The 25,773-nt window shown below is 46.8% G+C and overlaps 1 protein-coding gene across 1 annotated transcript in view; it reads right to left on the reverse strand.

Moving 5' to 3' along the window:
* The window catches only part of LOC147115647 (adhesion G protein-coupled receptor G7-like), a 125,361-nt gene that overhangs the window by 52,476 nt on the left and 47,112 nt on the right, over positions 1–25,773 (reverse strand). The window contains exons 7-9 of the mRNA XM_085990079.1: positions 20,150–20,235; positions 4,814–4,944; positions 737–844 (exon numbers count right to left, since the gene is read on the reverse strand). Coding sequence (XP_085846205.1) covers positions 737–844; positions 4,814–4,944; positions 20,150–20,235 — 325 coding nt within the window. The remainder of the gene's footprint in view (positions 1–736; positions 845–4,813; positions 4,945–20,149; positions 20,236–25,773) is intronic.

Here is a 25,773-nt window from a genome sequence, read left to right on the forward strand (position 1 = left end):
GGAGGTGGGGTAGGGCAAGTGGGGAGTTCCTGCACCCCAGCTCTCAGTTAGGATCCAGCACAGCATCGGCACAGGTAGGGCCCACCTGAGGATCCAGGCCAGCCTCGACATCATCTTTGGTGGGGGAGGCCTGGGAGGTGGGGGAGGCTTGGTGGGGTGATCGGGGGCCCCGAGGGGGGATCTCCGATCGGGGGGTGGGCTAGCTAGGGACCCTGGATGCAGGAGGTAGGTATAAAGCCACTTACCTCCTAGATCCAGCAGTCCCCATCTTGCTTTAACTGCCATGTTTCACGAATTGTGTGAAATTCATCCACATGCAGTTAGAAACAAAATGGACATTAAAAAAGAGGCTTCCAGCCTCATTATAATATTTAAATTGACGTTCCGCCCCCTGGGAGCAGCTTGGCTGCCTGCACCCCTCCTCCACCCCCACCCCCGTCCACACCCCCCAGCATCCCTGCCCCTGTCCCAGCCCGTCCCACCTCCGTTAAAACCGGAAGTGGGCAGTGTTGGAGGCGGGATCAGGTTGGGAATCCCATTTTTAACAATTTAACTACCCCCATGCTCCAAACCCACCTGTTTTTTTAGGTTAGAATTCTGGCCCATATCTCAGCTTGCAGTACCAAGTTAATGCACTTCCACTTATTATAGTAAGTTCTGATTGCAAGTCCTATTTTTTCACTTATTTTACACACATGAAGTAAAACTGTTTAGTATCAAAGAGAAATATCCTTACTGAAAGTATTGTTAGGTATGAAGATGTATGCCTCCATCTCGGCATGGTTGATGTCATCTTGCTTGTCTACTATTTTAATTGCATTTTTCTCCAAGATGTTGGCAGAATCTATAGAAATGCAACAGAAAAAGAATCATTTAAAGAAATTAGCATCAGGAATAAGCACTTGTCCTCTATCTTGTTTTGACTTTTTGGCTTCTTTTCCCTTGAGTATAGAAGATTAAAGGGGAATCTAATTGAGGTGTTAAGTTGATTAAAAGATTTGATAGGATAGATAGAGAGAAACTATTTCCTCAGGTGGGGAGTCCAGAACAAGAGGGCGTAACCTTCAAATTAGAGCCAGGCCGTTCAGGGGTGATGTCAGGAAGCACTTCTTCACACAAAGGATAGTGGAAATCCGGAACTCTCTCCCCCAAAAAGCTACTAAGGCTAGGTCAATTGAAAATTTATAAACTGAGATTGATAGATTTTTGTTAAGTAAGGGCAATAAGGGATATGGGACTAAGACAGCTAAATGGAGTTAAGATACAGATCAGTCATGATCTAATTGAACCGTGGAACAAGCTCTAGGAGCTGAATGGCCTAATTGAGTCCCTGTGACTCAACACCAGGGAATATTAATCTAACACACTGTCTAAAACAAAAAAATAAACGACAATATGAATGCTGAAAGGATCAAATATTCAGTAAACTGGATTAAGTGGGCACCAATTTGCACGGGTTATGATCGTGTCAGTTATGCCAGGATCATGCCACTGTTGCCTTCCAGTGCTGACCCCACCAAAACATGCAGCCTCAGTGGGTGGCCACCTAATTAGCATGGAGCCAATGGGCATGCACGGCACTGGGCGCATCCATCAGCCAATACAGGTTGGAAGTTGAAATATCTGCTGCTGTCTGGGGGAAGAGAATACCCAGTGGCTTCCCCTCTCCAAGAAATGATTTGCTGCCCCTTTGTAAGGGGGGCCAATGAAAACATTTGTAAAAATATAAATATCACCTCGTCTTAGGGGGTCAAAGTCACTTTCCTCCCTTGGACCCCTAGGGTGGTACTCACTTACACCCTTCAGGAGGCTAGTACAACTCATCTCTCTGGGTGTAGCGGTCTGCAAACTTAGGTTCCACTGAGACCAGAGAACAAGGAACTCCCAGCTTAGAGAGTCCTCATCCTCTCTGATGTGGGTACCTTGTTTGTAGTATACAGAGGTCCCACCCGAGCCAAGGCTTCCCTTGCAGCAAAGTTTGGGACTTGTTATATCCAGGTTGTGACCAATGACCCGGGCTTTCAGCTGAAGTTAATGTGGCAGGTCATTTTCAGAGTTTGTATTTCTTCAAAACTAACATAAATATGTTGTAGTCTGCTGCATAATACACAATGGGGCAGTAATTCCTCCCCAAACGCGTGAGTACGGAAGGGGTACTCACGCGTCTGGCCGGAGGAAATGCCGATTTTCAGCATGCACAGTGCATGCGCTGAAAATCGGCATTTCCTCTCCTCTAACCCAAGAGTTGAAGAGGCTAGCGCGTGCGCTGTATGGGGCAGCACGTGCGTCTTGGATTTCCTCTGTTTTGGGGGATTTGCGCATGTGTAAAGGCCTCCGCTTGTAAAAAGCACACGTAAGTATTTATTTTTATTTTTACAGGTAAGTGGTGTTTTAGTGCTATTTAGAATTTTTTTTTTCAAAAGTTTATTATTTTAAAGAAGTTTAAAGAATTATTTAAAAGGTAAGTTTAGTTTTAGACCCTTTTTATTAAAAATTTATTTTTTTCAAAAAAAAAAATTATTGTTTAAATTATTTTTTTTAACTTATTTATACTTAATTTAATGATTGGGATGTTTTTTTAAATTTTATTTAAAGTTTAAGTAGTGTTTTGGGGTGCAGTACTTCTCATGAGTTTGACAGTTCTTACTCTCAAACTTATGAATGAAGTTTCCCCTCCCCTGATTGGCTGAACAGTGCTCACCTGATCCCAGCTGGCACATCGCACTAACTACGCCGCTGGGTCAGGTTAGCACAGCGCGCCGACATCAGAACCGGGCCACTGACAGGAAATCCACTGCGGGCCAGGTTTCAGATGTCGGCGCGCCGGGTAAGTGCACATCGGGGGCTTGCACGCGCAGCAAGCCCCCGACACCAAGTTCTGGGCCATTACCTAGTTTCCACAAGTCACAAAAGCATCTGTGCGTGCATGTATAAACTAGTATATGTGTGGATATGCCTGTGCATGGGTCTCTATGGATTTTATTTATTTTATTATTGAGCTGAATGTATGCAGATAATGGGATTTGCTGCTTGTTGAAGAAAATACTGGATCCACTAACTGGACCAAGTTTTTCCTGATCAATCAGACCAGTAATTTATGCTCAATACATACACATTCATAGGCATCCTGTTAATAGGTTGTTAACAGTACATGTGTTTAAATATCAACCTCTTGAACAGAAAGCATTAAGTAGGTAAGCACAAAGCAGTTGGTGAGCCTTGACTTTTTAGGTTGTATCTACCTTATTGGATGATGAAGAACAGAGACATGCAGAGAAAAAATAATTATGAATTTAAACAGCCATCATTATGCTGTAATTTTTCAAAGTGAAAGCATGTTGGGTGTTATATCTACAAGCAATGTATAAACATGACAATTAATTGATCAGTACTTCTCTGATAACTATACTGTAGAAGAAATCATGGTAGCCCATGTAAGTCAACTGTTCCTAACTAATTCAGCATCCATCTCGAAGCTATAGGGGAAGAGCATAGAATTATAGGCCTTGAAATTCTGAGTGGGGCTAAGGTGGAAATCCAACAGATCTCCAGATCAAACGATGGAAAATAGGGTGGAACCAGGATTCACTGTGTTTTCCATTCCACCATTTTCCTGAGAGGGTGATCATGGACGGATCTTCCACCCACGCCACCTACATCAAGAGGGTACGACTGGAGAATTTCCCTAGCTGCTCCAGGATTTCCACCTTTTACGACCTCCATGTCTCAGCAAAACTCATGTCTGCTGAGCGTGACTCCCGCTGATGCCTGCTAAAAGGCTCCAAACATTTACGAGAGAAAGATAATTGATTGGAGAGAGGATCAAAGAGCTTCCTAAAGATGCCCACTTGTGACATTGGGAGCAGAAGCACAGAAGAGGAGATGTTTCTTCAAGGCCACCTCTCCACAATCAGAGAAGCATGACCCTGCTCCGGCATTCAGTCCAGTGGTTTGGAGTGGGCACAGTTGGTATGCCCTCGCAAGCATAATACACTTTCCCAGTGGTGCAAATTACACCCTCCCTGGGATTTCGGATAGGATTTTCAAGACTGAGTAGGGGTTCGGTTCTGCTGCATTAGCACTGGTGGAGTGGGCCCCTGGTCTTTCAAGGTCATGCAGAAGGATACAGCACAGAAGGAGGCCATTCGGCCCATCGTGCCTGTTTCGGCTCTTTGAAAGGGCTGTATAATTAGTCCCATTCCCTTGCCCTTTCCCCATAGCCCTGCAAATATTTCCCCTACATGGTACACCCTTCTTGCATCTTCCCCTTTCAAGAGGATGTCACAGGAGAAACTCTGAAAATCTAAATCAGCCTCGGCATTAATCCAGATGGGGAAACCAGCACCCAACTGAAAGCTTTACAGAAGGGGGTTAGTGCAAGGAAAGAGGGAAATAAGGCTGTTTGCATTCTAAATGTATTCAAATAAGAATTTTTCTGCCAAATGTAGAGTTAGGATTGGGGGTATTGTTTTACTGGAGGATTTGCAAGAGAGTTTCAAACAAGTTGATGCTTCTATTGTGATTGTTGCTTATTGGATTTGTTAAATGCAACAACAGGAAGAAAACTCGGGTGATTTATATAGCACAAGCAAGTCTCCAGTGGCATTATTCACAGTGATTCGGAGGCTAAAACTCACAAAATACAACAATTTATTATTAAATCATATGCAATTCATATATTTAACAAGAAATAAACAATTTCAAAAGTTTGTTTCAAGAAACATCAAAAATATTCTCTCCGATTTCAAATGTGCAAATTTTATATGATTTTGCACATTTTATTGTTGTGTGATTTATTCATTTAAGGTCTTACTTTGATATGAAACCAGTCCCAAGCCAGTAGCATTGACATTAGAATTGATTTGATTTGATTTCACTGCCACTTGTGGACACACTTGATCCAGGTCTTGAGTAATTGTCATGTTGTCAAGGCTTCTAGTCAAGCTAAAACGATAAAGCAATATATTAAATAAAAGCCCCATTCACTTTAAGTGCAAAGACTGTAAACCTTTGATTATAGTTCGCCTCATTTTGGACTATGAATTTTAGGAAACATGGCCCTGAAAATCCATGTACCTTCTCACTGTAAGTCAGGCAGCAGTGCAGCTGAAGGCACTTACGCCGAGATCAAAGACTCATGGATTTTCAGGGTCAACGTATTTGTATATAATGCACCACCAACCCCGCCCGGCCACCCCCACAGCCCCCCCTTACATACACAAACATACATACACACTTTTGGCTTTGAAACTGTTAGCATACATTATTTAGGCATGTGCCCTTGCAAGAGCTACTGTTCAGAACAGAAGCTTACGATAGTTGAGTATGCTGAGGTGTATGCCAATATAAAAATAAATAAAAGCTTGCATTTATATGCCACCTTTCATATCCACAGGATGTTCCAAAGCACTTGACAACCAATGAATTGCTTTCAAATTGTAATCACTGTTAGTTTGTAGGCAAATGTTGTAGCCAATGTGCATACAACAAGGTCCCACAAACAGCAATGATATAAATGACCAGTTAATCTGTTTTGGTGATGTTGATTTTTTATTTCTTTTATTTTTTATTCAATAATGGGATGTGGGCATTGCTGGCAAGGCCAGCATTTATTGCAAATCCCTAATTGCCCTTCAGAAGGTGGTGGTGAGCCGCCTTCTTGAACCGCTGCAGTCCGTATGGTGAAGGTACTCACACAGTGCTGTTAGGGAGGAGATCCAGGATTTTGACCCAGCGACAATGATGGATCGGCGATATACTTCTATGTCAGGATGGTGTGTGACTTGGAGGGGAACTTGGAGGTGGTGGTGTTCCCATGCGCCTGCTGCCCTTGTCCTTCTAGGTGGAAGAGGTCGCGGGTTTGGGAAGTGCTGTCGAAGAAGCCTTGGCGAGTTGCTGCAGTGCATCTTGTAGATGATACACACTGCAGCCATGGTACGCCAGTGGTGGAGGGAGTGAATATTTAAGGTGGTGGATGGGGTGCCAATCAAGCGGGCTGCTTTGTCCTGGATGGTGTCGAGCTTGTTGAGTGTTGTTGGAGCTGCACTCATCCAGGCAAGTAGAGCGTATTCCATCACACTCCTGATTTGTGCCTTGTAGATGTTGGAAAGGCTTTGGGGAGTCAGGAGGTGAGACACTCGCCGCAGAATACCTAGCCTCTGACCTGCTCTTGTTGCTATTGTATTTATGTGGCTGGTCCAGTTAAGATTCTGCTCAATCGTGACCCCCAGGATGTTGATGGTGGGGGATTCGGCGATGGTAATACCATTGAATGTCATGGGGAGGTGGTTAGACTCTCGCCTGTTGGAGATAGTCATTGCCTGGCAATTCTGTGTCATAGAGTCATCAGCACAGATAGAGGCCCTTCGGCCCATCGTGGACGTCCGTAGTTCCTAGTTTTTCACCATTTAAAAAATACTTGGATCTATCCTTTTTTGGTCCAAAATGGATGACTTCACACTTAGCTGTGTTGAAATCGATCTGCCACAGTTTTGCCCACTCACTTAGTCTAACAATGTCTCTGTAATTTTATACCCCTGTCTACACTACTTACTATGCCACCAATCTTTGCATCATCAGCAAACTTGGATATATGGCCCTCTATTGTGTTATCAAAGTCATTAATAAATATAGTGAATAGTTGAGGCCTCAGCACAAATCCTTGTGGGACACCACGAGTCACGTCCTTCCAATTCGAATACATACCCATTCCCTACTCTCTGTCTTCTCCGTCTAACCAATCTCGTAACCTTGTCAATAATTTACCTTCAATTCCATGAGCTTTAATTTAAACTAACCGGCTCATATGTGGAACCTTGTTGAATGCCTTCTGGAAGTCCATATAAACTACATCCATAGACATTCCCCTGTCCACTACTTTAGTTACTTCCTCAAAAAATTCAACTAGGTTCATTTTACATGATCTACCCAAAGCAAATCCATATAATAGCAAAATACTGCGGATGCTGGAAATCTGAAATAACAACAGAAAATGCTGGAAATACTCAGCAGGCCAGGCAGCATCCGCGGAGAGAGAAACAGAGTTAACGTTTCAGGTCTGGGACCCTTCATCAGAATCCATGTTGGCTCTCTCTAATCAGCTCAAATTTCTCTAAGCGCTGAGCCACTCTGTCCTTAATTATAGATTCCAATAACTTCCCCACAATACATGTTAGGCTAACAGGTTTATAATTTCCTGGTTTCTCTCTTCAAAAATAAACCTGTTTTGAGAAAATCTCGATGAGATTGAGGGAAGGCTGGATGCTTCTGCATGGAAGAGAGGCAAAATCAATGGGTGAATCAATCCAAACCCTTTCTTAAGCTTCTTTAATGGTTTATTGCACTGAATGTTATCATAAATTAATATTTTATACATAATGATTACAATATTGTTTACTGTAATGTGTGAATGTTTTACTGTCAGCTGCTGGCTTGCTGTAGTCGAACAGTGTAGGGGTTCGCAAAATCCCCTCAGTCCCGAAGATCGGGAAATATTAATCCACATCGTGGACGAAGACTTTGTGTGATTTAAATTGTCTCTAGGTTGGACAATGTTTTAAAACGTGCCCAGAACCGCAAAAGGCTGCGTTAAGGAGCCCGTGGGCTAAGCAGCACTTGGGCACTGGAATCAAAGGACTTTGTGAAAATCGCACACTTTAAGATAGTACATTTTATTTTTTTTAAAAGATGTACTCTTGAGTTTTGAACCTCATGGAAACAGAATTTTCAGCAGGAAAAAGGACAGACAGGCCATTAGCATTTGAATGGATCCTGAGCTGTCAATCACCCTGTGGTATTGGGCGGTCAGGTAACCTACAAGCTGTTTGTTTACACTGGGGAGTAGCCCTTTTGAATCTGCCAATCAAAGGCAATTCAGGGAGTTCCCCCGCCCTGCAGCAGATGATCAATTTGTTTACAGAAACTGCTACCATGTTGACACAAAGGATTAAACCACTTAGGCTGCAGTTTCAGTGACCACAGACAATGGGTTTCTGCTTACACTCCTCCCAGGGCATAGTAATACAACTCCATTCAAACCCAGCAGGATGAATGAAGACACATTCAAACTGCTGCAGTTTTATTGACAGCCATCACAGACAATGGACACATTTAAACTGCAACTTTATTCAAACCCATCCCAGACAAGTGGACGGTTTGGATCCCTTTTGTTTTAGCCCAGAAAAACTCCGGATTTGGGCGGGAACATTTCGGCCCCAAAACTGGGGTATAAAAGATAGCTTCCGAGAGGCATCTCTCACTCTCTGGCTTGCCTCCGTGTGCCTTCTACAGCGTGGAGTCTGTCTGAAGGAGAAAAACACCAGCAGTTTACTTTAAAACACTGGGGTGTTTTTCACTTCTGGGCAGTGAAGATCTAAGATCGCAGGGCACGGAGCTGGCATTGCAGTGGTGAGCATATATTTTTCTGGCCTTCCACAAGGCAACTTAAGGTAGGCTTAGGGGTGGGGGTAAAGTGGGAATTTCGTTAAGAATTGTTATTTTAGTCGTTTTTCCCTCATTATGTCCATTTTTCCCTCCCCTATTTAAGCCATTTTACCGTGATTACTTTAATCGTGTGGTGTAGTTTCTTTAGTTTAATAAAATTTGACTTTCTCACATCCAGACCATTTGTCCATATTAATATATCATTAATTATAAGTTCCTACAGTCAGAACTGGAAGGGGTGGTTTAGCAATTCGAAACTGCTGATTGGGATTGGTCACCGTGCAGTGGAAAAAGGCTGCCTGACCAGGTGAATTACCGTAAACCAGGTAAAGGAAGGTAACTTATCGTAAACCAGGTAAAGGATGCCCCCCTACAAATTGGTGACCGCGGCAGGACTGGAGGCAGTTTTTGATATGATAGGTGGTCTGGATCTGGAGAATGCATCAGCTCTTGCTTTTCTTGCTTTCAGTCTGTGGGTAGCCCTGCAGAAGTTAGCGGCAGCGTGTAAGCTGACCTATTATGGTATAGGTGGCTGGGTTAAGAAGGGTGAGATGAGGGTGCGGGAGGAGGTTACAGAGGCCAGGAATCGGGAGTCAGAGTTTGAAAAATGCCAGGTGGAGGTAGAACGCCTCATAAGAGAGGTGAATAAGGCCAGAGATAGTGGGATGAGTGTGCGAAAAGAAAATGCACGCCTCACCCAAGAAGCTAGCGAGGGCAAAAGCCACGTGAGGCACAAGATAGAGTTCCTAAAGTGCCAAATTACAGAAGCAAGGAGGAACGAGATGAGACTGCGGGAAGAGAATGCCCGCCTCACCTCAGAAGTAACAGAGCAGGAGGAAAAGGTTAGGGAGGTAAAGGCAGCTTATAAGCTGGCCTGCGACCAAAGGTTTAGTGGAGCAGATCATACCCCATGTAACAGAAAGATAGAGAGTTTGGGTATGGAGTTAAGAAGGACTAAAAGGATGGTATGTCTCATAAGTCCGAAGGAAAGACCGTCGGACAGTACCAGCAGCCCAAATCAAACTGCCCCACAGGCAGCATCCAGAACAGAGCTGGCTAGGGAATTAGAGATCCCAAGACAGCAGCCCACAGCTCTGAGTTTTGAGGAGCTCTGGCAGCAAGAAGGGGTGGACAATGGGGTGGTAGGAGAACACCAGCAGGTCCCGCTAGGCAGGCGGGGACCAGGACCAGTGTACCCCCTCCGACAACGGAGGTACGGTCCACCCGTGAATGATAATGACCCAGGGGGTGGTCAGCATACCTATCTGGTACCTTATGATACCCACCAGCTCAGAGGCCTGGTGAAACATATTCCCCTGCTCTCCAAAAAGGGAGACCCCTCAGTGCACTTCCAAGGGATAGAACAGGCAGCCTGTGTTAATGGCTGTGATGACGAAGAGAAAGCCAAAATGTTGCTTTTCTCTGTAGATAGTAAGCTCTATCAGACCGTTTCAGATGAGGCTAAGAGAGGGCAGAAGGGTTTTGAGGACCTAAAGGAGGAAATACTGGCAGCCATGGGTGCGAACGACGGCAGTCCGTTCGATCGCATAGGGAAAACACTGCAGAAGGAAGGGGAGACCCCACAGGCATTTGCAGACAGGCTGTGGCCAGTCTACAACAGCGCATGTACAGGGGGACAAGATAGGACACACCTGAACCAGCAGCAGTGGACCCAATGGCTTCGTTGCCTGGTGTCCAATTGCCTGCCCTAGATAAAAGCAAATGCTGATACTTGGTTTGACCACTGAGACCCCCCTAGCAACCGAAGAGACTGTAATCCAGCAGCTCACGGTAGCATATAGGAACGGTAGGAATAGTGGGGCCCCCCAGCAAAAGGATAAGGTCCACGAGGTTAAACCTGGGGCTCAATATAAGAAAGAGTGGCACCAGGAGGGGAGCTGTCCCTCCCAGAACAAGGTCACTTGTTACAGGTGCGGGGAGGAGGGCCACTGGCGCAGGGATTGTGAAAAGCCTGGGAGAGACGATAAAGCCAGGACCCCCGCAGCCCCAACTCAGAAGGCAGAGACAGAAACTCCTCCCGATACAGTCGAGTCCGTCATGGAGTTGATAAAATTGTTCCTCAGGGCCAATCAGGGAAAGGTAGCAGCCATCAGTGGTGCTGCAGCCCCCTCGCCCACCTCTGCCTCCCCACAATGACTGGAGCCCGAGCAGCCTGTCCGTCTGTGTAATCTCCAGTACGATGAATGGAAGAGACCGCTCGTACAGATGGAGGTAGAGAAGGTAACAGGGACTTATCTATTGGATACGGGGGCATCATGCACCGTGATCCATACTGATAATCCCACCACCTCACCTCTGTCTGACGGGGCTCCATACATACTATCGGGATTCACCGGTCAGGAGCAGGCGGGGGTATACTCCAGACCCCTCTCAGTCCGTCTGGGCACGCTCCAAACTAAGTGGACGTGCATCCTGGCAAAGTGTTTTAAGGAGGAAGGAAAGGGGATCCTAGGGGCCGACTTCATGGTGAGCCATGGGATCCTCGTGGATCTCCGCAACCATTGCCTTTGGGGGGCTAGCACAGATAGGGAAGAAGGTGTAGTGGTCATCCCGGCCAAGGGGGGTAAGGGGACCTTGTGTACTGTGAAGCCCAAAGAAGGTTACGACCTCGGGCTCATGGTAAATGGTGTCCCGGAGGCACTGCAGGCAGTCGTGCAGGCAAACCTCACAGTGTTTGCCACCCATAGACACGACTGCAGGAGGATCACAGGGTTTGAGGTTAAAATAGACGGGGACCCCATGGCCCGACCACAGAAGCAGTACAATTTCCCCAAGGAGGCAGAACCCGACATGGAGGCAGCCATCACCTCCTTAGTTAAACAGGGAGTGTTGAGGCCCATAGCCACTCATGTTAATTCTCCACTTTGGCCGGTTAGGAAACCAAACAATTCATGGAGAGCCACGGTGGACTATCGGGTGCTTAACAGCAATATCCCTGCGTGTGCCCCCACAGTAGAAGCAGTGGCTAATCTTATTAGCAGTATTCCAGCATCCACGAACACATTCACGGTGCTGGACATTTCGAATGGGTTCTGGTCCACACCTTTAAAACGGGAGGACCAATATAAGTTTGCCTTCACCTTTAAGGGACAGCAGTATACCTGGACCTGTCTGCCACAGGGTTTCCACAACAGCCCCAGCATCTTCCACCAATGCATGAAGGATAGTTTAAAAGAGTTCAGTCAGCCCACTCAGTTACTGCAGTATGTGGATGACCTGCTCTTATTTACCGACTCGGTCGGGGAGCATGGCCCACTCCTGGCTGAGCTGCTGGAGTTGACTGGAGAGAAAGGGGTTTAAAGTCAACCCCAAGCAGGCAGCAGACAGCATGGGGAAGCAGCATCGGAATAACCGGTTGCTGCTCGAGCCTAGCAAGAGCCACCAGTGGGAGATAGGAGACCTAGTGATGGTAAGAAACTATGCCCGGGTGGGAAGTTTAGAGCCACTCTACATGGGACCCTATAGTATAGTTGATAGGGCCAGCCCCATGGTCTATGCAGTAAAACTACCCCGGTGCACAAAGTGGTTCCACACCAACCAATGTAAATTGTATAAATCTGACCATACAAGTTCAAGTTCACAGGCTGTAAAGACAGGCACTGTGGCTTGTTCCAAGGGAAAAGTTGTCCAGCCCACCAATTGGGACACTTCCCGCCCCAGTGGGACCTAAGTTTTGGCCAAAGTTTAAATTTGAACCAGTTATCTAGTTCAGAAACAGAGAAACAGCAGCCTGAGAGTAGAAATCTGCAGGCTGCTGCAAGTTCATTCACAGAACCTCTTCAGTTTCCCTGTGCAGGCGCAGTCGCGCGCCTAAGGGGAGAGGTTTCCCAACACTGGGTTCGCGCAGGCGCAGTTCCCCAGCCTGTGGCCCCAGCGGCTCCTCTTCAGTTTTCCCGTGCAGGCGCAGTCGCCTGTTTGAATGCAGAGGTTTCACAGCCTCTGCCATGGGACTCCGGGGAGGAGGTTCGCGCAGGCGCAGTCGCCTGTTTAAAGGGACAAGCTTCCCAGCCCGCTTCTAGAGTGGTTTCCCCTATGGTGTGGGACTCTGGGGAGGAAGGGATAGCAATTCCTCTTGCAGGGGACATAGGGAAGGAGCTGGTACCAGGTTTTGGACCTGGAGAGGAAGATTTTCAGCCATCAGCAGTGGGTGGTGAGGGAATACCTGCCCCCAGTACAGGAGTGGGTAGGGAAAAGGAGACAAACCCAGATTACTGGCAGGCTGCCAGGTATATTAAACAGTGCGGGCTGTTTGCATCAGGGGGAGAAGGTTCCCAGCCAGCTAGGGATGTGACCCAGGCTCAGGGTCCGTCAGCCAAAGTTTCCCCCACAGAGACGCCCCTCAGAAGGTCCCTTCGGGTGCCCCAACCCAAGAAAGCATGGACACCCACTTTACAGTGGAGTAGGGCAGTCTCCCGAACCAGGGAGAAGCCAAAGGGCAGAGGTCCCCAATCAGCAGCCATAAGCTGCGAGGGACCAGAAGCTGGAATCAGTCCAGCTTCGCTGCAGGCAGCAGTAATCTGCGACAGTGACACCAGAGATTAGCCTGGCCGTCCGGAGGCGGGCGGCATTTGTATTATAGCTTTGTGTTAAGTAACCAATGTTTATAGCTTCCTTTTAAGGTGTTTAAATTGTAAGTTTAGAATTTACTAGTAGTTTTGGGTTTGGTTAAAGTTTAAGTTTATGAGTGTGCCAAATGCTTGTATTTTGGTCCGAGGTCGAGGGATCCGACCATGTCTCCACCTAAGGCAGCAGGTCAGTGAGAGACCTGGCTGCATGTCCTTTTAAGTTCTTTTGCAGGAGAGTGGACAAAGGAGCAGCCCTGTTCACCCAGCCCGAGTTGGGCATCGAATGAAAATATGGTTATACAGAATGTTGGGGATCACCTCGCCACTGGACAAATCCAGGAGGTGACCCCGCAGCAACCTTCGGGAGAAACCGGACAGGATCCGGAGGAACCTGCCTACTCATCCTACGCAGAAGAGATGGCCCCAGCTGGGTGGGACACGGCCCCAACCCAGCACTATCCTGACCGAATTTCCCTTGCGGGAGACCGCGCTATTGAGGAGTCATGGTGGGGAAGCGCGAGCGCCTTGTCAGATAGGGACGCGTTTCCCGGGAGTGGGTGGTGATGGCCCAGGAAAGATTGTAAAGGGGAGGGGGAGACCCAAGAGTTGCGTGGGTGCATTCGGGGAAGGGAGGAACTCACCCGGGGCCCACGGGCAAAGTTAGAGTGTAAGTGTGGCTGGGAAGGATGAGTGGGTGGCCGGATCTGGGATCCAAGTTTGAGTGTGGGGCCAGTGAGAGCCGTCACACAGGCACCCATCATTTTCTCCAGCCAGTCGAGGGAAGACGGGAGGGGGAGGGACTGGGAGTCGCGATCCCATACTCCCCGGTCTCGGTCTGTGAAACATGAGGGGTACCCCGCCTCCACAAAGGGACAAGGGAACGGCTCGGGGCTGGCGGATCAGACTGTTCAGTAAAATCAATTCTGTATGTTTTAAAAGTTTAAGACCATTAAAGGGGGGTGGAAGGTACATTTACTGCCCGGGTGGGAGGAGCAATACCCACTCGAATTTTGCGAGCCATTATTTGCACGTGAAGGTCGGGGTTTATTTCACCATTTTGTTTCATATGTTTAATGAAGATTTTTTATATTTTGTTTTACAGTTCCAAGCTGTGCAGAGGCGTAGGATCCTCTCCGTGCTTGGGATCATTTTGATTACATTGTATAACCAAGATTGCAACATTTTGTCATATGTTATAATGTAACAAGTGGTGCAGGGGTATGCGACCCCCTATTGTAACATTTTATAGTTGATGTATCTGTAGATGCCTACCGTACCACGGTTTTTCTCAGATTTAAGTGGAATAGACGGGCCGGGGGATCAGTGATAGGTAGCTATAGGTAAATACAGGGGATGGTTGTTTGTCGGGGGTCAGAAAACTTTGCTCACTTCTTCAAGAGGATACTACAAGCAAGTTGGGAGTATCCAAGTGGGGAATATAGGGGTTCACAAAATCCCCTCAGCCCCGAAGATCGGGAAATATTAATCCACATCATGGACGAAGACTTTGTGTGATTTAAATTGTCTCTGGGTTGGACAATGTTTTAAAACATGCCCAGAACCGCAAAAGGCTGCGTTAAGGAGCTCGTGAGCTAAGCAGCACTTGGACACTGGAATCAAAGGACTTTGTGAAAATCGCACACTTTAAGATAGTACATTTTATTAAAAAAAAGATGTACTCTTGAGTTTTGAACCTCATGGAAACAGAATTTTCAGCAGGAAAAAGGACAGACAGGTCATTAGCATTTGAATGGAGCCCGAGCTGTCAATCACCCTGTGGTATTGGGTGGGTCAGGTAACCTACAAGCTGTTTGTTTACACTGGGGAGTAGCCCATTTGAATCTGCCAATCAAATGCAATTCAGGGAGTTCCCCCGCCCTGCAGCAGATGATCAATTTGTTTACAGAAACTGCTACCTTGTTGACACAAAGGATTAAACCACTTAGGCTGCGGTTTCAATGACCACAGACAATGGGTTTCTGTTTACACTCCTCCCAGGACATAGTAATACAACTCCATTCAAACCCATCAGGATGAATGAAGACGCATTCAAACCGCTGCAGTTTTATTGACAGCCATCACAGACAATGGACACATTTAAACTGCAACTTTATTCAAACCCATCCCAGACAAGTGGACAGTTTGGATCCCTTTTGTTTTAGCCCAGAAAAACTCTGGATTTGGGCGGGAACATTTCGGCCCCAAAACTGGGGTATAAAAGATAGCTTCTGAGAGGCATCTCTCTCTCTCTGGCTTGCCTCTGTGTGCCTTCTACAGCGTGGAGTCTGTCTGAAGGAGAAAAACACCAGCAGTTTACTTTAAAACACTGGGGTGTTTTTCACTTCTGGGCAGTGAGGATCTAAGATCGCAGGGCACGGAGCTGGCATTGCAGTGGTGAGCATATATTTTTCTGGCCTTCCACAAGGCAACTTAGGATAGGCTTAGGGGTGGGGGTAAAGTGGGAATTTCGTTAAGAATTGTTATTTTAGTCATTTTTCCCTCGTTGTGTCCGTTTTTCCCTCCCCTATTTAAGCCATTTTACCGTGATTACTTTAATCGTGTGGTGTAGTTTCTTTAGTTTAATAAAATTTGACTTTCTTCCATCCAGACCATTTGTCCGTTTTAATATATCATTAATTATAAGTTCCTCCAGTCAGAACTGGAAGGGGTGGTTTAGCGATTCGAAACCGCTGATTGGGATTGGTCACCGTGCAGTGGAAAAAGGCTGCCTGACCAGGTGAATTACCGTAAACCAGGTAAAGGAAGGTAAATTACAGTAAACCAGGTAAAGGATGCCCCCCTACATCAGACAACTACTAATTTTTTTAGTGGGAAAAATGTACTATTTTGGGCATTCTTGCTGCCAGTCTCTTTGATGCTGCTTCTGAATATGGTGATCTTTGGACTGATCATGTCCAAGATGGTTTGCAACAAGAAATATCTGAAAGCTTACAAAAGGTGAAGTTTTGATATATGTTACTTGGAACCTTGAGTTTGTGTGGCTGCTCACAATTCAGTGGAATCTAACTAAATAATGCATGCAACAATGTAAGTTTCCTTAACAATTGGCTTCCCAACACAATGGAGTCTGATATTAATGATTTGTTGAAGAGTACAGCAGGTTTGACATTGTAATGATATCAGCAAAATGTGGAATATCATAGAGGCATAGGGCTGGATTTTCATTGAGGAGGCGGGTAGGAGGCGGGACTACAAATTTTGGGGTGGTAGTCCCGCCTCCATCGAGTTCTAGTCAACCCATGCGATTTTGACTTGATTGACCTTGTTGAGCCCACCCAGCGGGTTCAGCAGACCAATTAAGGGCCACCCGGCAACAGGTGACATCACAGATTGATATTTCATCTGTCAAGACCTTTTGACAGATGAAATATCAGCGTTTGACAGCTGTTTGAAGCTGTCAAACACTGACAATCTGTACTCCAGGTTAATTCCTTCTTCTCAGTATGATTTAGAGATCTCCCCGGAACAGAAAGCTGAATGCTGGAACTTTTGACATCTCGCGGCCATTCTGCTTTCTGTGCCGGTGAGAAGAGGGACTCTTCCTTCGGCCCATCATGTCCACACTGGCCATCAAGCTCTATCTATTCTAATCCCATTTTCCAGCACTTGGTCCGTAGCCTTGTATGCTATGGCGTTTCAAGTGCTCATCTAAATGCTTCTTGAATGTTGTGAGGGTTCCTGCCTCTACCACCCTTCCAGGCAGTGAGTTCCAGATTCCAACCACCCTCTGGGTGAAAAAGTTTTTCCTCAGATCCACTCTAAACCTCCTGCCCCTTACCTTGAAACTATGCCCCCTGGTTATTGACCCCTCTACTAAGGGGTAAAGTTCCTTTCTATCTACCCTATCAATGCCCCTCATAATTTTGTACACCTCAATCAGGTCCACCCTACAGCTTTCCCTGCTCTAAGGAAAACAACCCCAGCCTGTCCAGTCTCTCTTCATAGCTGAAGCGCTCCAGCCCAGGTAACATCCTGATGAATCTCCTCTGCACCCTCTCCAATGCAATCACATCCTTCCTATAGTGTGGCGACCAGAACTACACACAGTATTCCAGCTGTGGCCTAACTAGCGTTTTATACAGCTCCGTCATAACCTCCCTGCTCTTATATTCTATGCCTCGGCTAATGACGGCAAGTATCCCATATGTCTTTTTAACCACCTTAACTAACTGTCCTGCTGCCTTCAGGGATCTATGTACATGCACACCAAGGTCCCTCTGATCCTCTGTCCTTCCTAGGGTCCTACCATTCATTGTGTATTCCCTTGCCTTGCTAGTCCTCCCAAAATGCATCACCACAAATTTTTCAGTGTTAAATTCCATTTGCCACTGTTCTGCCCATCTGACCAATCCGTCTATATTGTCCTGTAGCCTGAGGCTTCCCTCCTCGCTATTTACCACTCCACCAATTTTCGTGTCATCTGTGAACTTACTGATCATACCTCCTACATTCATATCTAAATCAATTATGTACACTACAAACAGCAAAGGACCCAGCACCGATCCCTGCGGTACACCACTGGACACAGGCTTCCAGTCACAAAAACAACCTTCGACCATTACCCTCTGCCTCCTGCCACTAAGCCAATTTTGGATCCAATGTGCCAAATTGCCCTGGTTCCCATCGGCTCTTACCTTCTTGACCAGTCTCCCATGCGGGATTTTGCCAAAAGCCTTACTGAAGTCCATGTAGACCACATCAACTACACTACCCTCATCCACACACCTAGTCACCCCCTCGAAAAATTCAATCAAATTGGTTAGACATGATCTCCCCCTGACAAAGCCATGCTGACTATCCTTGATTAATCCTTGCCTCTCCAAGTGGAGCCTAATTCTGTCCCTCAGAACTTTTTCCAATAATTTCCCTACCACTGATGTTAGGCTCACTGGCCTGTAATTCGCTGGTTTATCCCCAGTACCCTTCTTGAATAATGGTACTACGTTAGCTGCCCTCCAGTCCTCTGGCACCTCCCCTGTGGCCAGAGAGGTTCTGAAAATTTGTGTCAGAGCCCCTGCAATCCCCTCCCTTGCCTCACACAGCAGCCTGTGTTACATCTCGTCAAGGCCTGGAGATTTATCCACTTTTAAGCCCGCTAAAATTGCTAGTACCTCCTCCCTCTAATTTGTTCAAGTATATCACAATCCCCCTGCCTGATTTCTATGCCTACATCATCCTTCTCCATAGTGCACACAGATGCAAAACATTCTTTTAAAACCTCACCCACATCTTCCGGCTCTACACATAGATTGCCACTTTGGTCCCTAATGAGCCCTACTCTTTTCCTGGTTATCCTCTTGCCCTTAATATACTTATAAAACACCTTGGGATTTTCCTTTATTTTGCCCGCCAGTGTTTTTTCATGCCCCCTCTTCACTCTCCTAATTTCTTTTTTAAGTACCCCCCTGCACTTTCTATACTCCTCTAGGGCTTCCACTGTTTTTAGTCCTTTGTATCTGCCAAAAGCCTCCCTTTTTTTCCTAATCCATTCTTGTATATCTCTTGACATCCAGGGTTCCCTGGGCTTGTTGGTCCCACCCTTGACCTTTACAGGAACATGTTGGCGTCGTACTTTCTCTATTTCCTTTCTGAAAGACTCCTACTGCTCTGATGTGGATTTTCCTGCAAGTAACTTATCCCAATCCACTTTGGCCAGATCCTGCCTTATCATATTAAAATCGGCCTTCCCCCAATTTAGAACCTTTATTTCCGGTCCATCTTTGCTCCTGAGAAGGCAGATATAAAAGGTCCCATGATTTAATGTCTTAGCTAAAAGACAGAAACACCAACAATGCAGCATCACCACATTACTGCACTGAAGTGTTAACCTGGATTATGTACTCAAGTCCTAGACTGGGGCTTGAACTGGCATGAAGCAAAGCAATTGAAACAAAGCAAATGAAGCTAACATGTCTTTGGCAAGGTTCCAAAATAATTGGAGGGCATTTTGTGAAGAAATGGCTATCGTCAGCTTTTCCAGAGCTGGAGGAAAGCTTTCTGGTGTGATGCATCAAGGAAATATCCATTAGGAGCTGGGGTAAATATAACAGAACTGTGTTAAAGCTAAATATCTGGCTAAAACCATCATTACCATCGTTGAATCCCCCAACATCAACATCCTGGGGGGTCACCATTGACCAGAAACTTAACTGGACCAGCCACATAAATACTTTGGCTACAAGAACAGGTCAGCGGCTCATTATTCTGCGGCGAGTTACTCACCTTCTGACTCCACAAAGCCTTTCCAACATCTACAAGGCACAAATCAGGAGTGTGATAGAATACTGTCAACTTGCTTGGATGAGTGCAGCTCCAACAATACTCAACGATCTCGACACCATCCAGAACAAAGCAGCCCGCTTGATTGGCACCCCATCCACCACCTTAAACATTCACTCCTTCCACCACCGGCGCATCATGGCTGCAGTGTGCATCATCCACAAGATGCATTGCAGAAACTCGCCAAGGCTTCTTCGACTGCACCTCCCTAACCTGTGACCTCTACTTCCTAGAAGGACAAGGGCAGCAGGTGCATGGGAACACCACCACCTCCAAGTTCCCCTTCAAGTCACACACCAACCTGACTTCAAAATATATCACCATCCATCATCGCTGGGTCAAAATCCTGGAGCTCCCTACTTAACAGCACTGTGAGATTACCTTCACCACACGGACTGCAGTGGTTCAAGAAGGTGGCTCTCCAGCACCTTCTCAAGGGCAATTAGTGATGGGCAATAAATGCTGGCATTGCCAGCGATGTCAACATCCCATGAATGAATTTTTAAAAATGATTCTTAGTTGAAAAAAGATCACATAGATGGCCAAAACTGAAATTGGGAGACTGTGTTTGGGAAGATCCGAGTTAAAGAGTAATAATGGGCAGACAGGTGACAGAGGGCAGAAAATAATGGCAAAGTCTTGCAGTGTCTATGGATAGACTTATGAAGCTTACATTATCAAAACACCTGCAATCTTAATATTGCAAGCTTCCAAATAATTACCTTAAAAATTGGTTTATGTATTTTCAATAAACACAGATGCAGCACACAGAGAAAATTCTGTAATAATAATAATTACATTTTTCATAATGATCTCAGTACCTTGACAGTGCCTCCTGCATTTCACTAATGATGCGAGGACTCACTTCCAACATATGACAGAAAGTTTGTATTGCATTTACGGAAGTCTATCGGGAAACACAAAAGTTAGAAAAACACGTGAACTTCAGACAAAACTCTGTTTCATGCTAAATCTGTGAGACAAGTATCCACAATAGATAGTGGAAAATTAAACGGTATCAATTCAAAAAACAATGTTTACAAGAGTAATCTAAGGTGATTTACAAGGTGATGAAAAGGGTATTTTCTCCAATGTATAGACAGACATGTGCACAATAATATGAAAACGGATGCAATGTTGGATTCTTGTACTTCAATTGTTTCATTAATCCTAGTACTGTAGTTTGAATGAACATTGATGTTTAAGTTGGTAGTTTAACTAAAATTTCTATGTTGGCTGCTATGACCTCCAATCAGAGAAAGCAATCCGCTATGATTATTTGACTTCTCTCTTTTCATTTTTAAAATGGTGCTGTTCAATTCCTCACTTTCAGTGAGCTCCTGTCCATACAGAGAGACTCCTAGCTCACAGTTACATAGTACAAACATGAATGAAATTAATTTTAAACAAAGCATCATTTTCAGTACCATGCAGACAACTAAAAGCAAAAAACCCCAAACTTTTGTATCTAAAATAAGAAAGAGAAAGCAACTAATTAATTAACTTGAGTTTTCTCCTATTACATTCGGTGCACCTCCTATCACTCAACTTATCAATATATTATTAAAAATCTGGTATATGCATACATTTCCTGACCGTAGATATTACATTTTGGTAATACTTTTAACATTGAAACTGCTTATGTAAATATTTTGCATTGTAAACAGTTGTCTTCCAAGTTTGTTGTTGAACCATCAGATCACTTTATGAGAAATTTTTGTCACTTTTTTTCAGTAACTGAAATTTCCAATATCCAAAATAATGTTTTTAATAAAGTAAAATATTTTTAAAATTGCATATCTCACAATAATAAGTTTAAATTTATCTGATGAACTGTTAATTTTAGTTTCTCCATTAAAGTTTTTACATGAAGCTTTCATCCTCTCCCAAAAGCCTAGGTCGGAATTTTGTGGAGGAAGGCGGGTTGGGGGCAGGGGGGGCTCCGAGGGCCTGATTTGCTTGTGAGGCCTCAGTTTCCCACCCACAGCCAGCCAGATTGAGAGGCTGGCTGGCTGCGGGCGGGTAGGCTTTCGACTAAACAGAGGAGGGAGGGAGGGTTCACATGAGGGCTGGGCTATTAAATGGATCGGGGTAGGGGGGGTGTTGAGAGGATACAGGGTCGGGCAGAGGATCGGGAGCCAGGCAGATGATCAGAGTGGGGGGCAAGTAGACAACTGGGTATCTGGGCTGGGCAGACAATTGGGGGCGGGGACGGCTGGTCGACGACCAGGGATCAGGCGCCAGGCAGACAATCTGGGGGGGGGTGAGGGAAGATGAATTGGGATCGGGGGCCAGGCAGAATAGGGGGGTGGAGGGTTGGTAGACGACTGGGGTTCGGGGACTGGGTGGACGATCGGGGGGGGTGTGGTGGTGGGCAGATGACCAGGGATCGGGGGCCAGGCAGATGATCGCGGTGGTGGGGGGGGGGCGGTGTTGGTAGACGACTGAGGATCGGGGACTGGGCAGACGATCAGGGGCCAGGCAGACACTCAGGGGGGTAGACAACTGGGGATCGGGGGCCAGGGAGAAGATGGGGGCAAGGGGGAGAGAGGATGAGAGGATCGGTCCAGGCAGACGATCGGGGTAGGGGGGCAGAAGAGAGGATCGGGGATCGGGCCAGGGAAAGGATCGGGGGTGGGGGGGTCAGCCAGTGATTGGGGGTCGAGCCATGCCGTTAAATGGATGGTTGTGGGGTCGGGCAGAGATCGGGGCTGGATGATAGGGGTGGGTTAAGAGAAGATCAGGGCTGGTCACCGGAGGATCTTGACCGGCCTCAGCATCATCGTTCGGCAGGGGGAGGCCTGGTGGGGGGCAGGCCTGGAGGGTCATCGTAGGCCTCATGAGGGGGTCTCTGATCCAGGGAGGGTGGGTTGGGCAGGCACCCTGGATCCAGGAGGTAGGTATAAAGCCACTTACCTCCTGGATCCAGCCATCCCCGCCTTGCTTTATTTGCCAGGTTTCACGAATTGTGTGAAGTCCATCCGCATGCAGTTAAATTCAAAATGTAGTTTAAAATAGGGGCTTCCAGCTTCATTATAATATTTCAATTGACGTTCCGTCCCCTGGGAGCGAATTGGTCACCCGCCCCCGTCTCGCCTCTGTTAAAACCAGAAGTGGGCGGGTTGGAGGCGAGGTCAGGTCGGGAATCTCAGTTTTAACAATTCAACAACCCCCACGCTCCTAACCCACCCGTTTTGTTAGGTTAAAATTCCCCCCCTCCCCCCCAAGTCTTGGACTTGATAGCCCAGAAATGCAATCGTGTCACGCCAGTTTTACAGGCATGAAACGAGTGCCTAAGAATCCAATATTGTGGCCAGCATATTGGATCGGACTCCTCCATAGGCATGCAGAGCACGTGCCAGAACCAGTCAGGCAGCTCATTCTAATATTAAAAGAAAGGTCCTATGCTTGTTGCAAGACACTTTTGTGAAATTGGTCTGCCCCAGCACCTGCCTCACCTCATGGCTCGAATAGTCAAGAAGGACCCTGCAGGAGAGCTATTTAAAGGGCTCATCTCCTCCATGAAGGTTAGTTGCTGGTTTGTTCGATTAGGCTGCAGATCAACTTCTGGGCCTTTTTTGGTTATTTTCTCCAATTCCGCTAGACTTTGAGTGTTACGGGAACAACTTTGGGCCGGTGCTGAACTGATTCTCTGCCATGCGAATACTTTATTTCACTCTTGGATGGTCTGTTAGTTCTGCCTTTGGGACTGGTGGAGGAGGGGGAGCAGCAAAGAAGCCAGCAGCTGGAAAGGGGGAAAAGGAGGGCACTGCGTAGGATGCCCTACCCAGAGCGAGTCTTCAGGGGACACTTTTCATACCTTAACCTGACTCAGGAGCAATGTGAGAGATGCCTGCACTTCACCAGGGAGGCTGTAACTGAGCTCTGATTCCTACTGCAGCCACAACTGGAGCCTCAAACCAGGGCATGGACATCATCAGCTGTCAAGCTCATCGTACCCTTATTTTTAATGCCACAGAGTCGTTCCAGGCTGCAGCAGGTGACACCAATGACATCTGTTCACTGCAGCATCAGGAAGGTGACCGACACTCTCTACTTGAGGGTGGAACTCACTGCCTCAAAGGGTGGTAGAGGCAGAAACCCTCATCGTATTTAAAAAATACTTGGATATGCACTTGAAGTGCCAAAACCTGCAAGGCTACGGACCAAGAGCTGGAAAGTGGGATTAGGCTGAATAGCTCTTTTTCAGCAGGCACAGACACGATGAGCTGAATTGCCTCCTTTAGTGCTGTAAATTTCTATGATTCTATGATTCTAAGTGAAGCAGGATAGAAGTGCAGTAGGCTTTGCGTGCATTGCAAGCTTCCCCAGAGTGCAAGGTGTCATAGGCTGCACTCAAACTGCACCCCATCAGCGCCTGGCATCTTCCTCGACAGAAAGGGATACCACTCCCTCAACATCCAGCTTGCTTGCAACCACAGACAGTGCATAATGCAGGTCTTTGCCTGGTTTCTTGGCAGCAGCCATGATTCATTCATTGCCGCGCTAGTCCTCTGCCCCACCGCTGTTCTAACCACACCATCAGGTCAGAGGCTGCCTACTTTGCAACAAGGGATACCCACTTCAGACCTGGTTCATGATTCCTGTCAGAAACCCAGACACAGATGCACAACAGGCCTACAGTGAGAGTCATGTCACCACCAGAAATCTCACTGGACAGACCATCGGCGTGATCAAACAAGGGGCAGGATTTTAACTCGGAGGTGGGGAAGGAATGGGGGGGGCTGGATTGCGGTCGGGAAACCCGGGAGAATGGATTTCACTCAGGCCCTGCCGCATTTAACGGCACAGGAGTAGGTTGGCCGCCCGTCCCCCTTCCTGCCTCCGTTAAAACCAGAAGTGGGCGGGTTGGAGGCGGGATTCAGATCTCTAACACTTTAACCCCCCACCTGACCCAAACTGCCCGTTGTTTGGGACTCTGGTGCCTGGACCATTCTGGAGCAGCTCTGCAGTACACCCCTGGCTCTCCAAATTTGTGTGGTGTACTGCAAGCTGCATAATTTTGCTATAGAGAGTGGTCAGCCCATACCACCCCTGGGCAGAAAGAAGTGGAGGATGAGGAAGAGCAGCAAGAAGAGAAGGTAGAGCAAGAGCAGCATCAACCACCGGTCCCCCAGCTCGAAGAGAACTAATACAAGAGTGCTTTACCTGAACTAACCCTCTCCTCCCTTATACACCAACAGTCCCGCCAACCTTATAGGTGCCATCCTCACAATTACCATCTCATTGCCTTCCTAAAATCCAGCCTCATAAAACAGTGTATCCCCTGACTCATCATGGGAAACCTGCTAGCATTTAGTAGTTTGGAGGACGAGTTCATGGAATGCAATCGAGACAGTTTCCTACAATACGTCGTGGAACCAAGCAGGGAAGAGGCTATTTTAGAACTTGGCCTAGAAATTGGACAAGGCCCAAAAACGGTCGCGGTGATCACGATGTGCAATCAACCCTCGCCCATTCCTTCCGATGCAGGCAGCTCGCAAACTTCATGCTGCCTGCTAATTTAAATAATAGCAGTGTGCAGCCCAGTGCTGAACCCGCTACTGAGTGGCTGCACGCCTCAGCAGGGGGCCCAAGTTCGTGCGAGGCTAGCACCACTTAAAACTAGCCTGCACTACTTAAAGGTAGCCTGAACCTCTTAAAGGGGAAGTGCATTCTGGCTGTGGCGGGTGCTGGAAGTGGCTGGGGAAGACATTCTGAGCAGGAAGAGGACATACTAATAGCAAAACAGGAGAGAGAGTGGGCGCCAAGATTTTCTGATGCAACACTGGAGGCCTTGGTGCAGGAGGTGGATAGGAGGAGAGAGGCCCTCTACCACAGGGGGCTGGGGGGTCCTTCAGACAAAGTGTGAGAGGCAATGGGAGCAGATATCTGTTGCAGTCAATGGCAGCAGTGCAGCCCCAAGGACATTGATGCAGTGCCACAAGAGGTTTAGTGACCTCACAAGTATGGCCATGGTCAGTGAATTCATCTTCAAATGCCATATTCTTACAACTGAACCCCTAGGCTCAGACAGTGCTCAATTCACCGCCCCCTTTCACTCATCTATCAAAAATCCCTATTAATCGCGACTCATACCTCACAGTCATATGCTTCACCTCACCCTCACACACTTAGCACTGCTGCAAGCCTCAGACCCACACCTCACAGCCTGCACACTGCCAGCTATTCACCCAGGACAGGCACATCACCCAAACACATTACACCACACTCACTGACACGCTTCCCTCTATCTTCCAGGAGAAGGTGGATACAAACTACTGCACCCTTGGCTGGGAGAAACTGGCCTGAGCAGAAGCCTTGAAGTAACCTGCCACATCACTCCCTGGAGACTTCAGCAACTTTAAATAAGATAAACCACCAAACACTTCTACAAACTCACCAAGAGCCAGTAGAAATAATCAGCAACTAAGCTGAAAGTAGT

Source organism: Somniosus microcephalus, chromosome 6, assembly GCF_052327205.1.
Source record: "Somniosus microcephalus isolate GS21.2 chromosome 6, FLI_Smic_1.0, whole genome shotgun sequence".
Lineage (NCBI taxonomy): Eukaryota > Metazoa > Chordata > Chondrichthyes > Squaliformes > Somniosidae > Somniosus > Somniosus microcephalus.